The 19,388-nt window shown below is 44.1% G+C and overlaps 1 protein-coding gene across 3 annotated transcripts; it reads right to left on the reverse strand.

Annotated features, from left to right (window-relative positions):
- Window positions 1-1,494: 1,494 nt before the first annotated feature.
- DRC7 (dynein regulatory complex subunit 7) lies at window positions 1,495-19,347 on the reverse strand. Of its 3 annotated transcripts, none has more exons than XM_077453890.1 (19): window positions 19,228-19,347; window positions 18,419-18,487; window positions 18,143-18,281; window positions 17,711-17,882; window positions 17,330-17,455; window positions 12,316-12,510; window positions 11,245-11,403; window positions 10,555-10,773; window positions 10,322-10,447; window positions 8,417-8,486; window positions 7,848-7,976; window positions 7,645-7,773; window positions 7,343-7,569; window positions 5,927-6,142; window positions 4,816-4,926; window positions 3,132-3,242; window positions 2,171-2,365; window positions 1,762-1,901; window positions 1,495-1,682 (listed from the first exon to the last, which is right to left on the reverse strand). In XM_077453890.1, the coding sequence occupies exons 1-19, from the start codon at window positions 19,301-19,303 to the stop codon at window positions 1,574-1,576; spliced, it is 2,718 nt and encodes a 905-aa protein (XP_077310016.1). In that variant the 5' UTR covers window positions 19,304-19,347; the 3' UTR covers window positions 1,495-1,573. The 3 variants fall into 3 exon arrangements, with proteins under 3 accessions (XP_077310016.1, XP_077310008.1, XP_077310023.1); XM_077453882.1 differs by having other exon boundaries at window positions 17,711-17,888; XM_077453897.1 differs by lacking the exon at window positions 18,419-18,487 and having other exon boundaries at window positions 17,711-17,888.
- Between the last annotated feature and the right edge of the window lie 41 nt (window positions 19,348-19,388).

Raw genomic sequence — 19,388 nt, forward strand, 5'->3', positions numbered from 1 at the left:
CATTGGACACAGAAAACAGGTGACACGTTTCACACTTAACTTATGCTTCTTCAAGCACTCTTACATTCATGCTACAACTACACTACAGTATATGTGTTCTCTCATCTCAGAGTATACTACACTACAGTATATGTGTCCTCTCATCTGAGAATATACTACACTACAGTATATGTGTTCTCTCATCTCAGAGTATACTACACTACAGTATATGTGTCCTCTCATCTCAGAATATACTACACTACAGTATATGTGTTCTCTCATCTCAGAGTATACTACACTACAGTATATGTGTTCTCTCATCTCAGAGTATACTACATTACAGTATATGTGTCCTCTCATCTCAGAGTATAATACACTACAGTATATGTCCTCTACTCTCAGAATATACTACATTATGGTATATGTGTCCTTTCATCTGAAAATATACTACACTACAGTAGGTGTGAACAAGTTAGATTACACATGCAGTAGCCCTCTGAAGAATGATTTGCATTGCATCACTTTTCATCCATCCATTTTGCCATCTTTACCCTGGGCACTGGATGACTCGTCCTGGCATTGGGTATACGTGTCCTCTCATCTCAGAATATACTACATTACGGCAATGTTTCTCAACTCCATTCCTTAAGTACCCCCAACGGGTCATGTTTTCAGTATTTCCCTCAGATGAAATGGTTGTGGTAATTACTTGGGCAGTGAAACTATTGAAATCACCTGTGCAAAATAACGGAAAGCCTGAAAACATTACTTGTAGGGGGTACTTAAGGACTGGAGTTGAGAAGCATTGGATTACAGTATATGTGTCCTCTCATCTCAGAATATATTACATTATGGTATATGCATCCTGTCATCTGAGAATATACTACACTACGGTATATGTGTCCCCTCAGCTCAGAATAATCTACATTATAGTATATGTGTCTTTTCATCTCAGAATATTCTACACTACCGTATATTTGTCCTCTCATCTCAGAATATACTACACTACGGTATGTGTCTGCTCATCTCAGAATATACTACACTACGGTATGTGTCTGCTTATCTCAGAATATACTACACTACCGTATATTTGTCCTCTCACCTCAGAATATACTACGCTATGGTATATGTGTCCGCTCATATCAGAATATACTGCACTATGGTACTGTATACGTATGTCAAGAATACACTACATACTGATATCCTCAAGCCCTGGCTGTGGTTAAACAGCTAGGCCCAGGACCATCCTCAGCCCTTAGTAATGGTCCTGAGTGTGGCATATTTCATGAACACCAGACCACAGCTTTTGCTGATCGGTCCCTTTCATTGGTCTCTCTAATCAATCCCTGTCATCTGTCCCTATGCTGGTGCTACTATCAGCTCTCTTCCAGAATGTTCTGCTAATCCTCCAATCCTAAATGTAGGAAGATCATTGTACAAATGTGCGCCACAAAATGATAGCCACCCGGTGCATATCCCCTCCACACCCCCATGACAGGACACACACCAATCACAAACTTTTCCTAATCTTTATTTATGAAAATTTACATTTAGCAGTCAGAGACACAAGAGAGGAATCCAAAGGACTGGCTTGTCATTGGTGGCCTCCAGGCTGTGGTGAGATGTGCCCCTCACACAATCTCGAGTCCTTGTTGAGTCGATCTTCTAGAGCCAGGTACTTTTGTGGGGCAAGTTCCTTGTGCCTGTACAGACAATTTGACTGGTCATTGTATGCTCTGTATACGTTGTATGGACATTACACTGGGGTGACATGTAGGATACCTGGTAAGACGTGCCTCCAGGATCTGCATCCGGAACATGGCCTCCGAGCAGTACTCTGTGTAGGTGTCCTGGACTTCCTGGGTCATGGAAGTTTGGTTCTCCTGGTACCATTGCTGCTTCTTCTGAAGTTCTTGTGTTTCCTACAGGAAGAAGGAAACTCAGGGTGACAACCGTGATCCATACAATGACCCCCTGAACAGCAGAGGTGACTGATGGGTTTGTCAGGTAGGTACCCTCAGTGGCCACAGGACTACACATTGGATATCCCTACGACAACACGTGGCCGTATGTGCACATGAACAAACATGGAGATGAACCCAGATGAAGAGCAGTTACCATTTGATGTAAATGGCCCTACTTGTTCATACAGGGACTATAGTATTATGGTAGGTGGTGTAGAAGTACTTACCTTCTCAAAGCGTGCCTGGATAAGATTGGCTTTCTCAATGAGCCTCTGCTTCAGGTCACTCAGACAGTCTTCTTTCACCTGCTGGGCCTGAGCACGGGTCAGTCTCTCTGGATCTCCCAAACGTGCCAAGAATGGCGCTAAGTAGTCCTGTTCCAGCAAGGCACACTGTAGGCGCTCTTCCTGAGCAGCACGTTCCTGTGAAAGAAGAAGAACACCACTAAACCTCAGGGAATTGTACAGTATATAGGATATTGAAAAAACTACCGTGTCCCTAAGCCTTAGGGACTCATATCCATGTCTGAGAAGATGGCTCCTCTAAGATAGAAGGGGGGGCGGTTACTTTTGAGGTCCACATATACATATAAGAGAGGGGTTGATTGTTAAGGTCGCACACACATGGAAGGGGTGATTGTTGAGGTCACACTCATATGGAAGGGAAGGGGTGATTGCTGAAGTCCTCACCCACATGGAAGAGGGGTGACTGTTGAGGTCCGCACCCATGGGAAAGGGGGAGTAGGGTGGCTTGGCAACTGTTCTGGGGTCTGCACCCACATGGAAGAATGGGGGTGATTGTTGAGGTCCAAACCCACATGGAAGGGAAGGGGGGGGGTGACTGTTGGAGATTCACACATACATGGAATGGGAAGGGGGGGGGGGGGGGGTATTCACTTTTGAGCTTTGGGTTCATATGAAATGAAGGTGGAGAGGGGGCTGACAGATGAGATTCACACCCACATGTAGGGGGAATGGGATTGACTGTTGAGGTCCACACTCACAGGGGAGGGGTAACTTTTAAGTTCTGCATCCATATGGAAGGGAAGTGTGTGTGTGTGGGCGTGTGTGTGTGTGTGGGGGGGGGGGGAAGTACTGTTGAGGTCCGCACCCACATGGAAGGGTGGGGTGGTTACTGTTAGGTCTGTACCCATAGAAATTATTCAGAGATGGGTTGGATTTGTCTTACCAGTGCCTCTCTTTGTTCTTTACTCTTCTCGTTCTGCTCTGTGTCATAGATGGAGATCATCAGCTGAGGATCCGATTCTTCCTGAGCCCGGACAGACAGGATCTCCAGAACCTGCCCAGACGAGACACAGCCCAGTGATCAAGCAAATACCAGGCGTATACCAATGAGATGAATGAGAAGAATCATGTGACCAGAGGCCTCCCAATTCTCTTCCAACTGCAGAAAACCAACAGTTGATGATAGTGGAAACTTAAAGCAGAATTAAACCCTCCTCTCCTTTACAGCCAAGGAAGCTGCCATCAGAGCTTAACTTCTGTTTGATATGCAGTTGCCATTGTATTATACATGTGGTCAGTTATGAGACCAGCCATTTGAGGGCTTGGACAGTTCGTCTGAGAGCACAAGCAACTGAGCCAGTTATCATTCACAGCATGCCTTTAATGTAATTGTTTTGAGTAGCAGATACATTGATGGGTTTGGTTCCACTGATGGCAGGGTTTACACTAAAAACAGATGCAGCTGACAGCAAGGGTCTGGCGCGTCCATTCTCCATTTCAGGGACGAATCAGGCCCAAATTTTTGCCAGAATTTGGACCTGAAACTGAGACAAAGACACGCAGAACCCTTGTGCATTTCACCCTCCCCGGAGATGTGTGAAGCAGCTCCATTGAAAGCTGGTCACAATCTCCTGTCATGCGAATTGGATGCGGAGAAGCCCACATCCAGTTCGCATAAGTGTGAACCCAGCCTTAAGGCGGCCATATACTAGTACAATTTCCTTAGAAGATGTTGGTTTTCAGAGCCTTCATTCGATTTTCTGATGGTTAGTGGGGTCAGATCGATGTTTGTTTTTGACTGTAGTCAAAGTGATGAGAAAATTCAAAGGATCAGGATGAATTTTTTTTTTTTTTACCGAATAACATTCTAACAGTGTATTTAATTTGGGAACAAATCACACAAATTGTAGTGAAACCTGATTAGTACGTCTGGGGCTCCATTCCAGTATCAGTTCTGGAGGAAATTCTGAAAGCTTTCCAATAAAAAGGAATTGAAACGGTGATGGCAGAAACAAGTGTTCTGATGAAAGATTGTTCAGAATTTCCATAAGAAGGGCAATTCTACTAGTATACAAACTGCCCTGGGTCTGGTATACCAATGTGGGGGCACCGCATGGGAAACGGGTAGATGCCAATTAAGTCTCCCTTTTGCAGGCACCCTGGGTGCCAAAGAGTCTGGTGGCTTTCAGCATTTGGCAATGGTGCTTTGCCTGTTTGTATGTTTTTGAGGGGAGGCCCTTTTTAATTATCTTGCAGTGCTAAAGGGTATATGGGCTGGTATGAGGATACAAGCCCCCATTACTGGTGAGCATGCTGTTTATTAGATTTTAGTTTACATTAAACCCTCAGTACAGAAATGGAGTAAAATCCAACAATCTGGCATTCACTTACTGCCATCTTCCCCTGGGGATTATTATGTGTAGGGTAAGTGCACCGGTGGCATGGTAGGTGAATGCCATTCACTCTGCTAATTTCCCCAGCAATCCATTATAAATAGGTCCCATAGTAACTGCTGTGATGTGCCCCGAAACTCTTTGATATTACCATCATGTTTCATCTAACTTCAACCAAAACGTATCTGAATGCAGTAGAATCTGCATTTTCACACATATAGACAAATGCCTCACCTCCGCCTCAGCTTTCCTTACGGCTTCCTTGGCACTCAGCTCCCCCTGCTGGAGGTGCAGAAGTGTTTCATAGACATAGAGCTGTTTGTTACACTTCTCAGAGGGCTCTACCTGGTGGTAGAAATGTGAGGCATTAGAGTGGGGCATCACCTGCAGTATTGTGGAAATGAGGTTAGATGCTGAAATCCCATATCAAACTATTGTGTCATGGAGTGGTGGATACTATTATAGAGCAACCTTTCTCAACCTTTTTACCACAGAGGAACTTCCAGGAACCCTGGCTATATGTAAAGTTTATAGTACATTAGTGTGGTGGTCACTGGGAAGAATTCCCCCTAACATATAGCTAAAAATATAATTGTTGTGGTTACTCATCCATGAGGCAAGAGTGGCTTATTGCTCAAGTAATCCCTAGCAATCCCAGAAGGAACCCCAAGGTTCCACAAAACCCTGGTGGAGAAAATCTGCTATAGATATTCTATAGTGTGGTTGCATGAACACCCTACACAACCAATATAGTGACCATATGCTGTGACCTTTATAATGACCTTGTACAATGTATAGTGACACTACATTATGACCTCTATGAAGACCCTACATAGTAATTATCTATTGTGTTTCTGTACAATGGCCTCAAGAAGACCCTACACAGTGATCCTGTATGGTAAATGTATACAATAGCCTCCATGAAGACCCTACAAATGATTATGTATGGTGACTGTATATCATGGCCTCTGAAGACTCTCCATAGTAATAATGTATAACAACTCTATTCTGTGGCCTACGCAATAAACTTCTGTAGTGATTCTGTACCATGGCCTTTGAATCCTGTAGTGTGGTGTCATTGGTAATTTGTGTTATAGCCTCTGCATTGATTTTACGCTGTGTACATGGTACATCTGGTGCCGAGGTTGACTGCACATAGTTATTTCTATTGTATATGTACCAAGAGGCCTCTGGGGCCACCCTTCATGGTATTGTTGATACGGAATGTATATAGATGGTCTATACCTGCATGGGTGACTCTTGGGAAATTCTGGCTAGGGACCTTTAGGGCCACACTAATAGTCAATCTTCCTGGAGGACCTCCAAGCTGTACCCAGCTGGTTACCTGGTAGGAAATGCAAGTTTCTGGGCTCAAGACAATGGAGAAGCCCTTCTCTCCTAGGTTGGATGGTTTCTGGAACTCCCAATAGGATGTGGTAATGTGGTCATCATGCCGGTGGTAGCGGACATTTATGCGATCCTCTGTAATCAGGAAAACACGCTCTGCCACATCCTCATTGGCTGGTTTCTCTGTGTTTCTATAGAAACGTTCTGTAATTTTCTGTAAATTAAAAGAAGTATGGAATAATGCTGTACACAATGATTGCATCACACCAGTGAAATAAAACCTGCATTATAGTAACATTACTTCAAACAGCCAATCATATTCCAGCTGTCAGCTTCATAGTGCATGTATGAAAAAGAATGTAAGCATCCGATTGGCTTTTGTGCTCAGCACAGTAATCTTTCTATAGATTTTATGAATGAGCCCTAGAGTGCAATAAAGTAGCTGCCCTGTAAAGGCTTTAGGGGTTGATTTACTAAACTGGAGAGTGCAAAATCCAGTGCAGCTCTGCATAGAAACCAATCAGCTTTCATTTCTTTTTTTCACCAAGGCTTTATTGAACAAGTTGAAGTTAGAAGCTGAATGGCTACCATGTACATATACACCAGATTTGAATCTCTCCAGTTTTAGTAAATCAATCCCATTGTGTTCAGACCTAGGCTGGTGTTCCCTTTCCACAGACCTGGGCCTGCCCCAGAGAATTGCATGATTTTGGATTAAATATATTCATGGAAAAATAAAATGTCACCTTTTTACTTCTACAGATTCCAGGAGAGCCAGGAGAACTGTAAGCAGACCTGTCTGACATGAAGAGAACCACACAATCCAGACAATGGGGACTCACAAATTCTAAGATTCTCTGCAGGCTGGGAAAATATAGATTCAGGCAAATAAAATAAAAAAAAAATCCCACTTTTGTGATTAGCTGGCTCTCTAATGCCACGTACAGACGATCAGACATTCTGACAACAAAATCCTGGATTTATTTCCGACGGATGTTGGCGCAAACTTGTCTTGCAAATACACGGTCGCACAAATGTTGGCGGAAATGCCGGATGTCAAGAACGCGGTGACGTACTACGCGTGTTGTACGACGAGCCGAGAAAAATTAAGTTCAATAGCCAGTGCGGCTCTTCTGCTTGATTCCGAGCATGTGTGGAATTTTGTGCATTGGAATTGTGTACACGCGATCAGAATTTACAACAATGGATTTTGCTGTTGGAAAATTTGAGAACCAGCTCTCAAATTTTGTTTATTGGAAAGTCCAACAAAAAATGTCCGATGGAGCCTACACACGGTCGGAATTTCGAAAATTTGTTGTCAGAAATTCTGATCGTCTGTACGCGGCATAACTCTGAGATTTGCTTCCAGAACTCAAAAAATCTTCTACTGCGATGTGTGACAAGTGCGGATTACCAAGACTGGTCTTGGATTGGCCTCCATAGGTCCTCCTGCAATGGCCACCTTCTTTGGTCGTTTTCCAAACACAGTGTGTCTGCAGTAGAGGAAATCTGGGCGTCCCTGGAACATCTCAGTCATCTCCTTTGGTTTTTCTTCACGGCGCTCCAGCCCATCCAGACGGGCCTTGCTGTAGAAGATCATGGTGCGCTCTGTTTCTGGTGCTAATGAGCGATACGTATGAACTGGAAGAGAAGGGACACTCAGAATCACAACTTTTGGTTACCAGTCATCCCTCATCTCATGACTCTCAGAGTCACCTTTTAAAGCATCGCTGCGGCCTGGAGAGAAGTACTCTGTGGTCACTCCAGCCTGTCTCTTCTGCTGTTTCATATCCAATTTGTCCATTCGGTTCTGAAACCAACCCTGCACCTCCACCTCTAAAGAACCTGCAGGAGAAAAAGTTCCTATGGTCAAGCTGTATAGAGTGGCCATGACACCATCCCCATAGCTCATCACATACACTCAGTGTCTTGGTATATGGTGAGGCGGGCAACCTGTCCATCCTTTTGCAGGTATGGTGCCCACTTCTCCAACTTGGATTTCTTGTATTGTAGAAGCTTCTTTCCTTGAGGGCTACGCATCTCAAACTCTGAGGAGAGACAGATGGAACATGCTACATGAAACTGTTCGTGAGTGACAGATTCGATTATTAATACAACATAAAAACCTAGGAGAGTGCCAGAAAAAGACCAAGTGGTCCATTGAGTCTGCCCCTTTTATAAGGGGCATCAATGTATGTCCAGAAGCAGAAAGAGGGGGGAATAGGAAGGGAAGGAGAATGCAAGAAGGAAAAAAAGGAAAGACTCATAGAAAGGCAGAACAAAGGGAGAGTTGGGTGGGCAGAGAATCTAATTGGCATACCGAAGGAACCACCAACACTCGAGAGATAATTCTTGACATTGTATAACTCGCCGTTTTCCCCTTTAATATTTTTCCCTTATGCAGTAAGACAGTAGACAACTGTTCTATGGCTTTACACCACAGCATTGTGAATAAGCCTCACCATTCATCAAATCACACCATACCAACCTTTAGGTGTGATGACAATGGGCAATGTCCAGGATGGTGGCATCTGGAATGTCTTCCTGCTGTCCTGATCCTGTAATATTATTACACAGGTCTCAGTTCTGATACTGATCTTCTTGTTTTGTAGAGTGCACCCAATTACACAAGGCAATTACTGTTTGGCAATAACTAGTCTGAAAATGCCAATATTAAGGAGCTTACTTAATATTACCGAAAGGGTACTCCTAACGATCTTAATATTACACAAACACTACATCTAACCATCTTAAAATGACCTAATATTACTCAAACACCACACCCTACCTTAAACCTAAGAATATCTGTCAACCTTTTCCCAGTCATTAGCCCAAATTGTAACCCTATTTATCAACCTAATCTGTATCCCTCAAAATAGTCCAAAACAGAACTTTTACTGATGTCTATTTCTCTCTACCTAACAGCTAACCCAACCTTTAACCAAATCCTAACACTAACTGTAATATCAGCCCTCTACCCATAACCACCAACCTAACCCTGAACCATCAACTCAACTATGAACAACCTAGCCCTGGTCCACCAGCCCAACCCTGAACCACCTACCTAATCCTAAACCAGTAAACCAACAATTTAGCCCTGGTCCACCAACCGAACCTTGAACCACCAACCTACTTCTAAACTATCAACCTAACTATAAACCAACAACCTAACCCTAGTTCACCAATGTAACGCTAAACCACCAACCTAATCTTAAACCATCAACCCAACAAGCTAGCCTGGTCCACCAACCTAACCCTGAACCATCAACCTAAGCTTAAACTACCAACCCAACCCTGAACTCCCAATCTCTATTGTTTCACTTAATCTTTAATCTGAACCCTCAACCAAATCCCAAACTCCAAAATACTCTTTAAGCAATATTATTTTCATGGTCCACATCAAAAATGTTGTCTCTGATATACTATATTGAGAAAAATTAAAGAAAACCAAGAACTTCTTCCATACATCTATGTGAGGGGGAAACAATGGAGTTCTAACTTCCCTGGTGCAGTAGGAAGCTATGGGAGAATGTCACTGGTTGCTATGCTTAACTGACATTTTTTCTTCAGTCACCTTTATATAAGAGGACAGTTTGTTTTCTGTACAGCCTCCACTTTACTGCAATTACTATTTATATCTGGTTTATTGCCTACAATAATCCACAAGAAGAGAGCCTGACCGGCAGTCAGCTGCTCCCACTTTAGTTGCGAGCCTGCATAGACTCCATCTTAACTAATAAAGTGACTATATGTTACAGAAAATAGTAAATGATGCCATGGAGACAAACTGAGTATCTGTGCATTTTTTTTTTACCTGTCTATATGCTTTGAAATTGTCTTTCAGCCTTCCCATCCCCTTTCCAATGAGGCTTGGCAGGAATAAGGATAAGCTGGCCCACCCACATCTCTCTGTGGTATCACAGCCCTAGAACCAGGAGCGCCTAGGCAGTCACACTACCCCACCTGGACTTGGCGCCTGGCTTATGCCAGTCTAGTGAACTCAGCCTAGCCCATACCCAGCAGGGACATTCCCTTATTGCTGACAGAGGGGAACCACACTAGTCCACGCCAATCCACCAAGGGGGTAAGTCCTTACCCAGTATCAACCTTCGCCAGCCACTGAAAAGGTAGTGGGCCCCAGGCCTCTTGCTGCCCATAGAGAGTTCCACAGAAGAACTTCCTCTTAAAGTGTTTTCTGGGAAGCATTTCCTGGTCCTGTTAGGGGGTAGAGCCTACCCCTCATGTGCTGTCCTGGAAGACGATTTGGTAAATAATTTTTTTTCAAAACAAAACAGCAATTGAAGAGCCTTTATCTGAAAACTACCCTTACATTGCACACTGAACAATAGCAATCACCCATCACCTTGGGCTATTAACCTAGCTTCTGACTCACCTGGTTATCATTCTCTTGCTCCTCTATGTCTTCTTCCTCCATATCTGGGATAAGCAGAAGAGGTTTTGAAGAACCCATCAACATGACTTCCCAGCACACAGGGTCACCCAGGTCAAAAGTCATGTCCTGTAGGCACAAGTCATTTGCTCAGTGTGAAGAAGATTTACCAGGCCCACCTTCCCTCAGCATGTCCTTTATTGGAATTTTGTCCCTACATAATCCATCTTTGTTACCTTACAGCCATTGCGACAGTCCTGCATATTGGCCCAGTAGTTCTCATGATTCCACACAGACTCGAGCCCTAGAAAATGTTCATTTTTCGTTGGGTAAGCATGGCCAGTCAGTGCATCAATGAAGAAGTTCTCAGGGACTTCTCTCTTCCCAGACAGAACCAGAACCCAACAGTGAACCCGGAGGCCATACAGGGGGTCAGGACCAGCCCTCTCCGCTTCCTGGAGACATCAAACATAAAGAACATTGAACCATCACATGAATGAAGTGACCTTAGGTCTTCCAGCACATTGATATCGTCATGATCAGTTCAGATATGACATCTGAGCAAATCAGATCCAATCTGTATCTAATCAGCCTCCTGCACCTCATAATATGGGGTTATTTGGTCCTAAAAATATGTTAAATATGGTGGGATGATAATTTTATCATATCAGAATGTATGATTATGGTCCTGCTTCTGAGCTTGTTTTTTTCAGTGTGATTCTGTTCATTACAGGCTGTGGAGATGTGGGCTTCTATTAACAAATCTAATTTGTGTTGATTGCTGTGTTCTGGTGTGGAGAAAGGATAAAAAACAAAGAGATCTAAATCTAAATTATATATCGCAGATGAGCATGACATAGTGTGCAACCTGACTTCTCCCCACTCAGGTCAGACATCATTATCCTCATACAGATGAGGTCTCTCACCATCTGACGCTGTTCTTCTTCCTCTTGCTCTTTAAGGTGCATGGCCTGGATCTTTGCCTGGTGCTTGGCTTCCTGCTGCAGCTCAAATCTACTAACCAGCTGTCTGGGGGGCTTTACACTGTACTTCTTATGGGGCTTCTTGGGGGGCTCTCCATTGCTCTGTAAATAAATAAATGGCCATATACAAGTTCACAGTGTGATATCAGCCTACATGAGATGTCAGGTAGTGACAATTACAGGGACTAATTAGTGTCACAGAACATGTGGCTGAACACAGGGGCAGAAGACACCAACCAGTTAAAAGGGTAGCCAGAGGCACAGCCAGGGACAGACCAGTTGTATTGTCTGTGAGGCTGCTCTGCATCCCAGGAGCCCTAAAACGATAGAGCACACCATGGAAATGCAGTTGATCTGGGCCTTTAGCAGAGCAAGATCTCCAAAAGGTGCATCAGAACTGGTTACAAAGTCCAGTCTAATATGGGGGGGATAGGTGACTTCATATGGTAAGGGGTAGAAGTAATGTAGAGATCATGTACATGGAAAAAAGGCAGCATCCAATCAATGATCATCCTCATGGGTAAGCAGAAAAGTAACAGCTCTCTCTGCAGGGACAACTCAATCCATACACCAGGTCCACGCACAGGTGCCAAGGCTCAATGTGTCCCAACACACTCCAATGCAACAATAGTAAGAAGAGCCGGCTCTTCTTACTATCATCCTCATGGGTGTTAACCAGAAAGCCAGTTGGTTCCTCTGTAGATGGGCCCTCTGGATGCTCACCTCCAGCTACGTACCTTTTATAGTTCATCTACTAGGACAGCAGAATCATATGGCAAATACTTGTAATTAAAAGAATTGTGTATACAGTTCGGCCAGCTCCATCATTGTCCTATACAAAAGGAATTAGTAGGCTGAATGTGATTATACTACATGGTGCTGGGCCCAAAAATGTGTTCACTTTCAATCTAGAGGCTCTGTAATAGCTGCCCTCCTTATAGTTCCAGAATTCTCAGACTAACGTTGGGTTACTGACCATCCATTCACCGTAAATGGGAAGGAAGACTTTCTCACCTCTTTTGTTTTTTCCAGAAGGGGGCACACTTCCCGTGATTCATCCATAAGACACATCTCCCGACTGGCGTATCCGCTGACACAGTATACATCGTACCCGGCCCCAAGAAGCAGAGAACACAGCAAGATGCTGTAATCAAAGCAATTTCCCTTCTGTCTCTGCAGGACTGAGCTTGAGGAGAAGAGAGTATGTGGCTGTGGAGAAGAGAAGATGTTAGAGAGAATACATGGCTAAACATAGGAAAGATAGGAAGAGGAACTGGAGAAGGATGGATGGAAGTTAGATGGATGGAAGATGGGCAGATAGAAGTATTAATGGATGGGTGAATAATAGATGGAAGAATGCACTAATGTTGGAGTGTTAGATAGATGATAGACAAAGAGAAGGATGGAAAGAAGGAAGATGGTTAAATGGAAGCATTGATGTCAAAGAGATTAATAGATGGAGAGATGGATGGATGAGGGGATGAATGGACGTTAGATGGATAAATGGGCAGATGGATGGAAGATGGGTGAATGTATGTAATCATCAATGTTGGAGGAATAGATAGATGATAGATAGACTGATAGATAATAAACAGATAATGGATGTTGGAGACAGGGATAAATGGAGGTTGAAGAGATGAATAAAATATGAATGGAATGTTGGAGATTTGAATGGAAGATGGAGAGATGGATGGATGGTTGGATGTTGGAGATATGAATGGAAGATGGGGAGATGTATGGATAGCTGGATGTTGAAGAAATAGATGGAAGATAGATATTTTGGTTGAATGTAGGATGGGTGAATGCTGGAAATATAGATGGAAGATGGAGAGATGGATGGATGGTTGGATGTTGGAGATAAGGATGGAAGATGAATAGATGGTTGGATGGATGTTGGAGATAAGGATGAAAGATGGAGAGATGGATGATTGGATGTTGGAGATAAGGATGGAAGATGGATGGATGGTTGGATGTTAGAGATAAGGATGCAAGATGGATAGATTGATGGATGGTTGGATGTTGGAGATAAGGATGGAAGATGGAGAGATGGATGGATGGTTGAATGTTAGAGATAAGGATGCAAGATGGATAGATTGATGGATAGTTGGATGTTGGAGATAAGGATGGAAGATGGAGAAATGAACGGATGGTTGGATGTTGGAGATATGGATGGAAGATGGAGAGATGAACGGATGGTTGGATGTTGGAGATATGGATGGAAGATGGAGAAATGAACGGATGGTTGGATGTTGGAGATATGGATGGAAGATGGAGAGATGAACTGATGGTTGGATGTTGAAGATATGGATGGAAGATGAGGAAATGGATGGATAGTTGGATGTTGAAGATATACAGTGCCTTGAAAAAGTATTCCTACCCCTTGAAATTTTCCACATTTTGGCAACCAAAAACATATATGCATTTCATTGGGATTTTATGTGATAGACCAACACAATGTGGCACATAATTGTGAAGTGGAAGGAAAATGATATGTGAAAAGTGTGACGTGCACTTGTATTCAGCCCAACTGAGTCAATACTTTGTAGAACCTCCTTTTGCTGCAATTAAAGCTGCAAGTCTTTTTGTGGACGTCTCTTCCAGCTTTGCACATCTAGAGAGTGACATTTTTATTGACCATGTTTCACGGTGGGGGTGGTGTGTTCAGGGTGATGTGCAGTGTTAGTTTTCTGCCACACATTGCGTTTTGCTTTTAGGCCAAAAAGTTCCATTTTGGTCTCATCTGACCAGAGCACCCCTATTCCACATGGCTTCTCTCAAACTACAAATGGGACTTGATTATAGCTTTTTTTGAACAATGGCTTTCTTCTTGCCACTCTTCCATAAAGGCCAGATTTGTGGAGTACTTGACTAATAGTTGTCCTGTGGACAGATTTACTCACCTGAGTTGTGGATCTCTGCAGCTCCTCCAGAGTTACCATGGCCTCTTGGCTGCTTCTCTGATTAATGCTCTTCTTGCCCGGCCTGTCAGTTTAGGCGGACAGCCATATCTTGGTAGGTTTGCAGTTGTGCCATACTCTTTTCATTTTCGGATGATGGATTAAACAGAGGTCCAAGAGATGTTGAAAGCTTGGGATATTTCTTTTATAACCTAACCCTGCTTTAAACTTCTCCACAACTTTATCCCTGACCTGTCTGATGTATTCCTTGGCCTTCATGATGCTGTTTGTTAACCGAGGTTCTCTAACAAACCTCTGAGGGCTTCACAGAACAGCTGTATTTATACTGAAATTAAATTACACACAGGTGGACCAGTGGCGGCTGGTGTTTTTTTTTGGGGGGGGTGGTAAACAACCACACCCCCCTGGTCTGCCGGTCGGTCTGGCACTTACCCCATTTAGGCAGCAGGCAGCAGGCATTGAGCATTGGGCCTCCTCCTAGGTGTCCAATAGGATCGCCTATACTTTCAGCCAATCGGATGACGGTCTCAGACCCGCTACCTGCTTGGCCGGGAGAAGGATCAGTGTTAGAATAGTGAATATTCTAACACAACTGGGTGGGCTATGAGCACATGCTCTGCGCCCTGAGTGCACCCTATTTTGAAGCCTATTAGAGCCTTTGGCTCTAATCAGTGCTTCAAAAATACACCCCCTGCCATTGTAATTCATGCACCCGGCGTCCTGCAGGGGGCAGGATGGGGGGTGCAGCCCGTGCACCCTTAATGGATGGGCCGTCCCTAAGGTGGACTCTATTTACAAATTATGTGACTTCTGAAGGCAATTGTTTCCACAAGACTTTAGTTGGAAGTATCATCGTAAAGGGGATTGAATATAAATGCAGTTTTTGAAAACTATTTATCATTCTCCTTCCACTTCACAATTATGTGCCACTTTGTGTTGGTCTATCAGATAAAATTCCAATAAAATACATTTACATTTTTTGGTTGTAAAATGTGGAATATTCAAGGGGTATGAATACTTTTTCAAGGCACTGTTGGTGGAAGATAGAGAGTTGGTTGGATGTAGGGTGGATGGGTGAATATTGGAAATATAGATGGAAGATGGAGAAATGGATGGATAATTGGATGATATTGGAGATTGGAGATATCGATGGAAGATGGATAGATAGGTTGATGGCTGGATGTTGGAAATATAGATATAAAATGAAGAGATGGATGGTTGGATAGATGGTTAGATAGATAGAGAGATAGATAGATAGATAGATAGATAGATAGATAGATAGATAGATAGATAGATAGATAGATAGATAGATAGATAGATAGATGGATTTGGGACAGGGAGATGGTTGGATGGAATATAAATAGATTTTAGAGAGATGGGTGGAAGATGGATGTTAGAGAGATTGATGAATGGAAGATGGGTGCACTAAAGGTGGATCCAAATGGATGGATAGAGAATGAAATAATGTAAGAGGAATGGATGAATGATGGATGGATGTTGGAGTCAGGGAAGAATGGTTCTGGAATTGATGAATGAAAGATGGTTGGATGTTGGTGATATGGATGGAAGAAGGATGTATGACAGGATGGTTGGATGCTGGAGACATGGATAGAAGATGGATGTACGTTAGAAAGATGTTATGTATGTTAGAAAGATGGGTGGAAAATGAAGGGATGCATGGATGGATGTTGGAGAGATGGATGGAGAGATGGATGGTTGGATGTTGGAGAGATGGATGGAGGATGGAGAGATGGATGGTTGGATGTTGGAGAGATGGATGGAGGATGGAGAGATGGATGGAGGATGGAGAGATGGATGGAGGATGGAGAGATGGATGGAGGATGGAGAGATGGATGGTTGGATGTTGGAGAGATGGATGGAGGATGGAGAGATGGATGGTTGGATGTTGGAGAGATGGATGATGGATGGAGGATGGAGAGATGGATGGATGTTGGAGAGATGGATGGTTGGATGTTGGAGAGATGGATGGTTGGATGGTTGGATGTTGGAGAGATGGATGATGGATGGAGAGATGGATGGTTGGATGGTTGGATGTTGGAGAGATGGATGGAGGATGGAGAGGTGGATGGTTGGATGGTTGGATGTTGGAGAGATGGATGGAGGATGGAGAGATGGATGGTTGGATGGTTGGATGTTGGAGAGATGGATGATGGATGGAGGATGGAGAGATGGATGGATGTTGGAGAGATGGATGGTTGGATGTTGGAGAGATGGATGGTTGGATGGTTGGATGTTGGAGAGATGGATGATGGATGGAGAGATGGATGGTTGGATGGTTGGATGTTGGAGAGATGAATGGAGGATGGAGAGATGGATGGTTGGACGGTTGGATGTTGGAGAGATGGATGGAGGATGGACAGATGGATGGTTGGATGGTTGGATGTTGGAGAGATGGATGATGGATGGAGGATGGAGAGATGGATGGATGTTGGAGAGATGGATGGTTGGATGTTGGAGAGATGGATGGTTGGATGTTGGAGAGATGGATGGTTGGATGTTGGAGAGATGGATGATGGATGGAGGATGGAGAGATGGATGGATGTTGGAGAGATCGATGGTTGGATGTTGGAGAGATGGATGGAGGATGGAGAGATGGATGGTTAGATATTGGAGAGATGGATGATGGATGGAGGATGGATGGATGTTGGAGAGATGGATGGTTGGATGTTGGAGAGATGGATGGAGGATGGAGAGATGGATGGTTGGATAGTTGGATATTGGAGAGATGGATGGAGGATGGAGAGATGGATGGATGTTGGTGGGATGGATGGTTGGATGTTGGAGAGATGGATGGAGGATGGAGAGATGGATGATGGAGAGATGGACGGTTGGATCTTGGAGAGATGGATGATGGAGAGATGGACGGTTGGATCTTGGAGAGATGGATGGATGCTGGAGATGGGAGGAATGTTGGAGGTTGATGGCTTGAGGAAGACAGTAGGTGGGTACACAATGGATATTTATGTAGAAAGGAGAAGAGCTGCTGAGAGCCAGGGAGAGCAGGCAGGTGTTGGGGGGAACATGCGGTCCTGGAATCCAGTCAGTAACATAAAGGTGAAGAACACAGAAATCTGGTGGCAGGACATTACCAGCTCTATGGGGGAGTTCATGGGCTCCATGCTGAGAAACTCTGACACAAAGCGCGCGCACTCCTTCCAGTTATACAAGTCAGAATACGGCAGGAGAGTTGGCTGTAGTGTGGTGCAGACAAACTTCTGTAGAAAGCAAAGAGAAACAAGAACTGAGCTGAATTTTTCCATTTGTCGGAACTCTTTGTGCTCCTGATCAAACCAGACAGTTCCTACTTCACTTTGGTAAATAAGGCTGTGTGTGTTATATAAGAACTGTCTGTATTGGCACATTTTACCAAATCTATACAGAAAAACACTGGACATCCTCCAGTACAATATACCGGTGCACCACAGCATTCCCCGTGCACCAGACACACATTGTGCCAGGTATCGTCTCACCTCCAGTCCGCACTCATTGAGTGGACACATGAAGAGTGGTTTGCGGTCCGGGTACAGATGGGTGTACTGACGCCAGAAGTTGTCGGCCAGGCTCAGCAGAGTCTGCTCCTTCAGGGAGTTGGTGCGGTATGATGCCGGAAACGACTTGTTATTCCAAACAGCATCTGGATCCCTGAAACTAAAACCGTCATTACCGGGAGAAGGGGGGATACAACTGAGATAGTAACCATGGCAACAAGATGCTCTACTTCCTTTATCCAGAAAAGGATTTCCCTCTATAGTTCTAACACAAAATGACCATTACAGGTCCTCACAAAGGAAGGGCCCCTGAGTGATAATACCAGTGTGAATTCTGAGGCTTGTCATTTAAATATTGGAAAGTATTAGGGTAAAGGTGGGGAGGGGATCATGATGGATGCGGTCGGTACTTACTGTGAACTGTCCCCATTGGTGACCTCAATGTGTGACAGGTCCTCTTGTATATCCCGCAGGTCCTCCTCAGTCAGAATATCGTCCTCAGTGTGGGCAATCTGTCCCTCTTCTGGACCATCCTCCAGAACCTCCATATTACCTGAAATATCCCAGACAAACAAAGTTCACCCCATTATATCCAGTATGATCCCCCCCATTATATCCAGTATGACCCCCAACCTCTAATATATACAGAGTGCCCCCCCCCACATTATAGTTCCCACAGATCCTCCTCACTCAGAATATTGTCCTCAGTGTCACGAGTCTGTCCCTCTCCCAGATGAACCTCCAGAACCTCCATGTTACCTGAAAAATCCCAGACAAACATGATCACCCCACCATCTGCATTGTGACCCCCACCCCCTGATATATACAATGTAACCCCACCCCCCCACCCGTGATATACAGTATGACCCCTCCCCATTATATACAGCATTAACACATCCACATTATATACACTATGACCCCACCCCCCTTACATAAAGTATGACTCCCCCCATTATACATAGTATAACCCCCCATTATATGCAGTATGACCACCCCAGTGATGATCTGTATTCTATAGAGGGGACACCGAGGACAGGAAGTGTGATCTGTATTCTATAGAGGGGACACCGAGGACAGGAAGTGTGATCTGTATTCTATAGAGGGGACACTGAGGACAGGAAGTGTGATCTGTATTCTATAGAGGGGACACCGAGGACAGGAAGTGCAATCTGTATTCTATAGAGGGGACACCGAGAACTGGAAGTGATGACCTGTAGTATATAGAGGTGACACAGATGGGGAAGGGGGTGGGGAAGGAAGGGGTGTATACAGCAAAGTTTCTCAACTCCAGTCCTCAAGTATCCCCAACAGGTAATGTTTTCAGGATTTCCCTCAGACGAAACGGCTGTGATAATTACTAAAGCAGTGAAACTGATCAAATCAACTGTGCAAAATAATGGAGAGCATGAAAACATGACCTGTTGGGGGTACCTGAGGACTGGAGATGAGAAACATTGGTATAAAGAAGGATTCATAGAGATATTTCTATTACACAGTACCTGAGTCTCTGCAGGGTGTGATGTGTATTCTGGTTGCCGTGGTAACAATACCAGAAACAGGAAGTGCTGGCCGCATGGGAAGCTGGGAGATGTAGTCTGAGACTCTCAACAGAATCTTCACCCAACATTACCCCTATCAGTATACCAAAACACCCCGGAGG

Source organism: Lithobates pipiens, unplaced genomic scaffold (genome assembly GCF_037356315.1).
Source record: "Lithobates pipiens isolate NorthernLeopardFrog02 unplaced genomic scaffold, aLitPip1_a1.2 Scaffold_10, whole genome shotgun sequence".
Classification (NCBI taxonomy): Eukaryota; Metazoa; Chordata; class Amphibia; order Anura; family Ranidae; genus Lithobates; species Lithobates pipiens.

What these genes read in the sequence shown, in the direction of transcription:
- DRC7 (XM_077453882.1), bottom strand. Translation starts at nt 19,303, where the DNA reads ATGCGGCCAGCACTTCCTGTTTCTGGTATTGTTACCACGGCAACCAGA. An exon ending in ACTGTCGCAATGGCTGTAAG is followed by an intron (nt 10,448 to 10,554) that starts GTAACAAAGATG and finishes TTGTGCCTACAG; the next exon opens with GACATGACTTTTGACCTGGG. An exon ending in AAACTTGCATTTCCTACCAG is followed by an intron (nt 4,927 to 5,926) that starts GTAACCAGCTGG and finishes TTCTACCACCAG; the next exon opens with GTAGAGCCCTCTGAGAAGTG.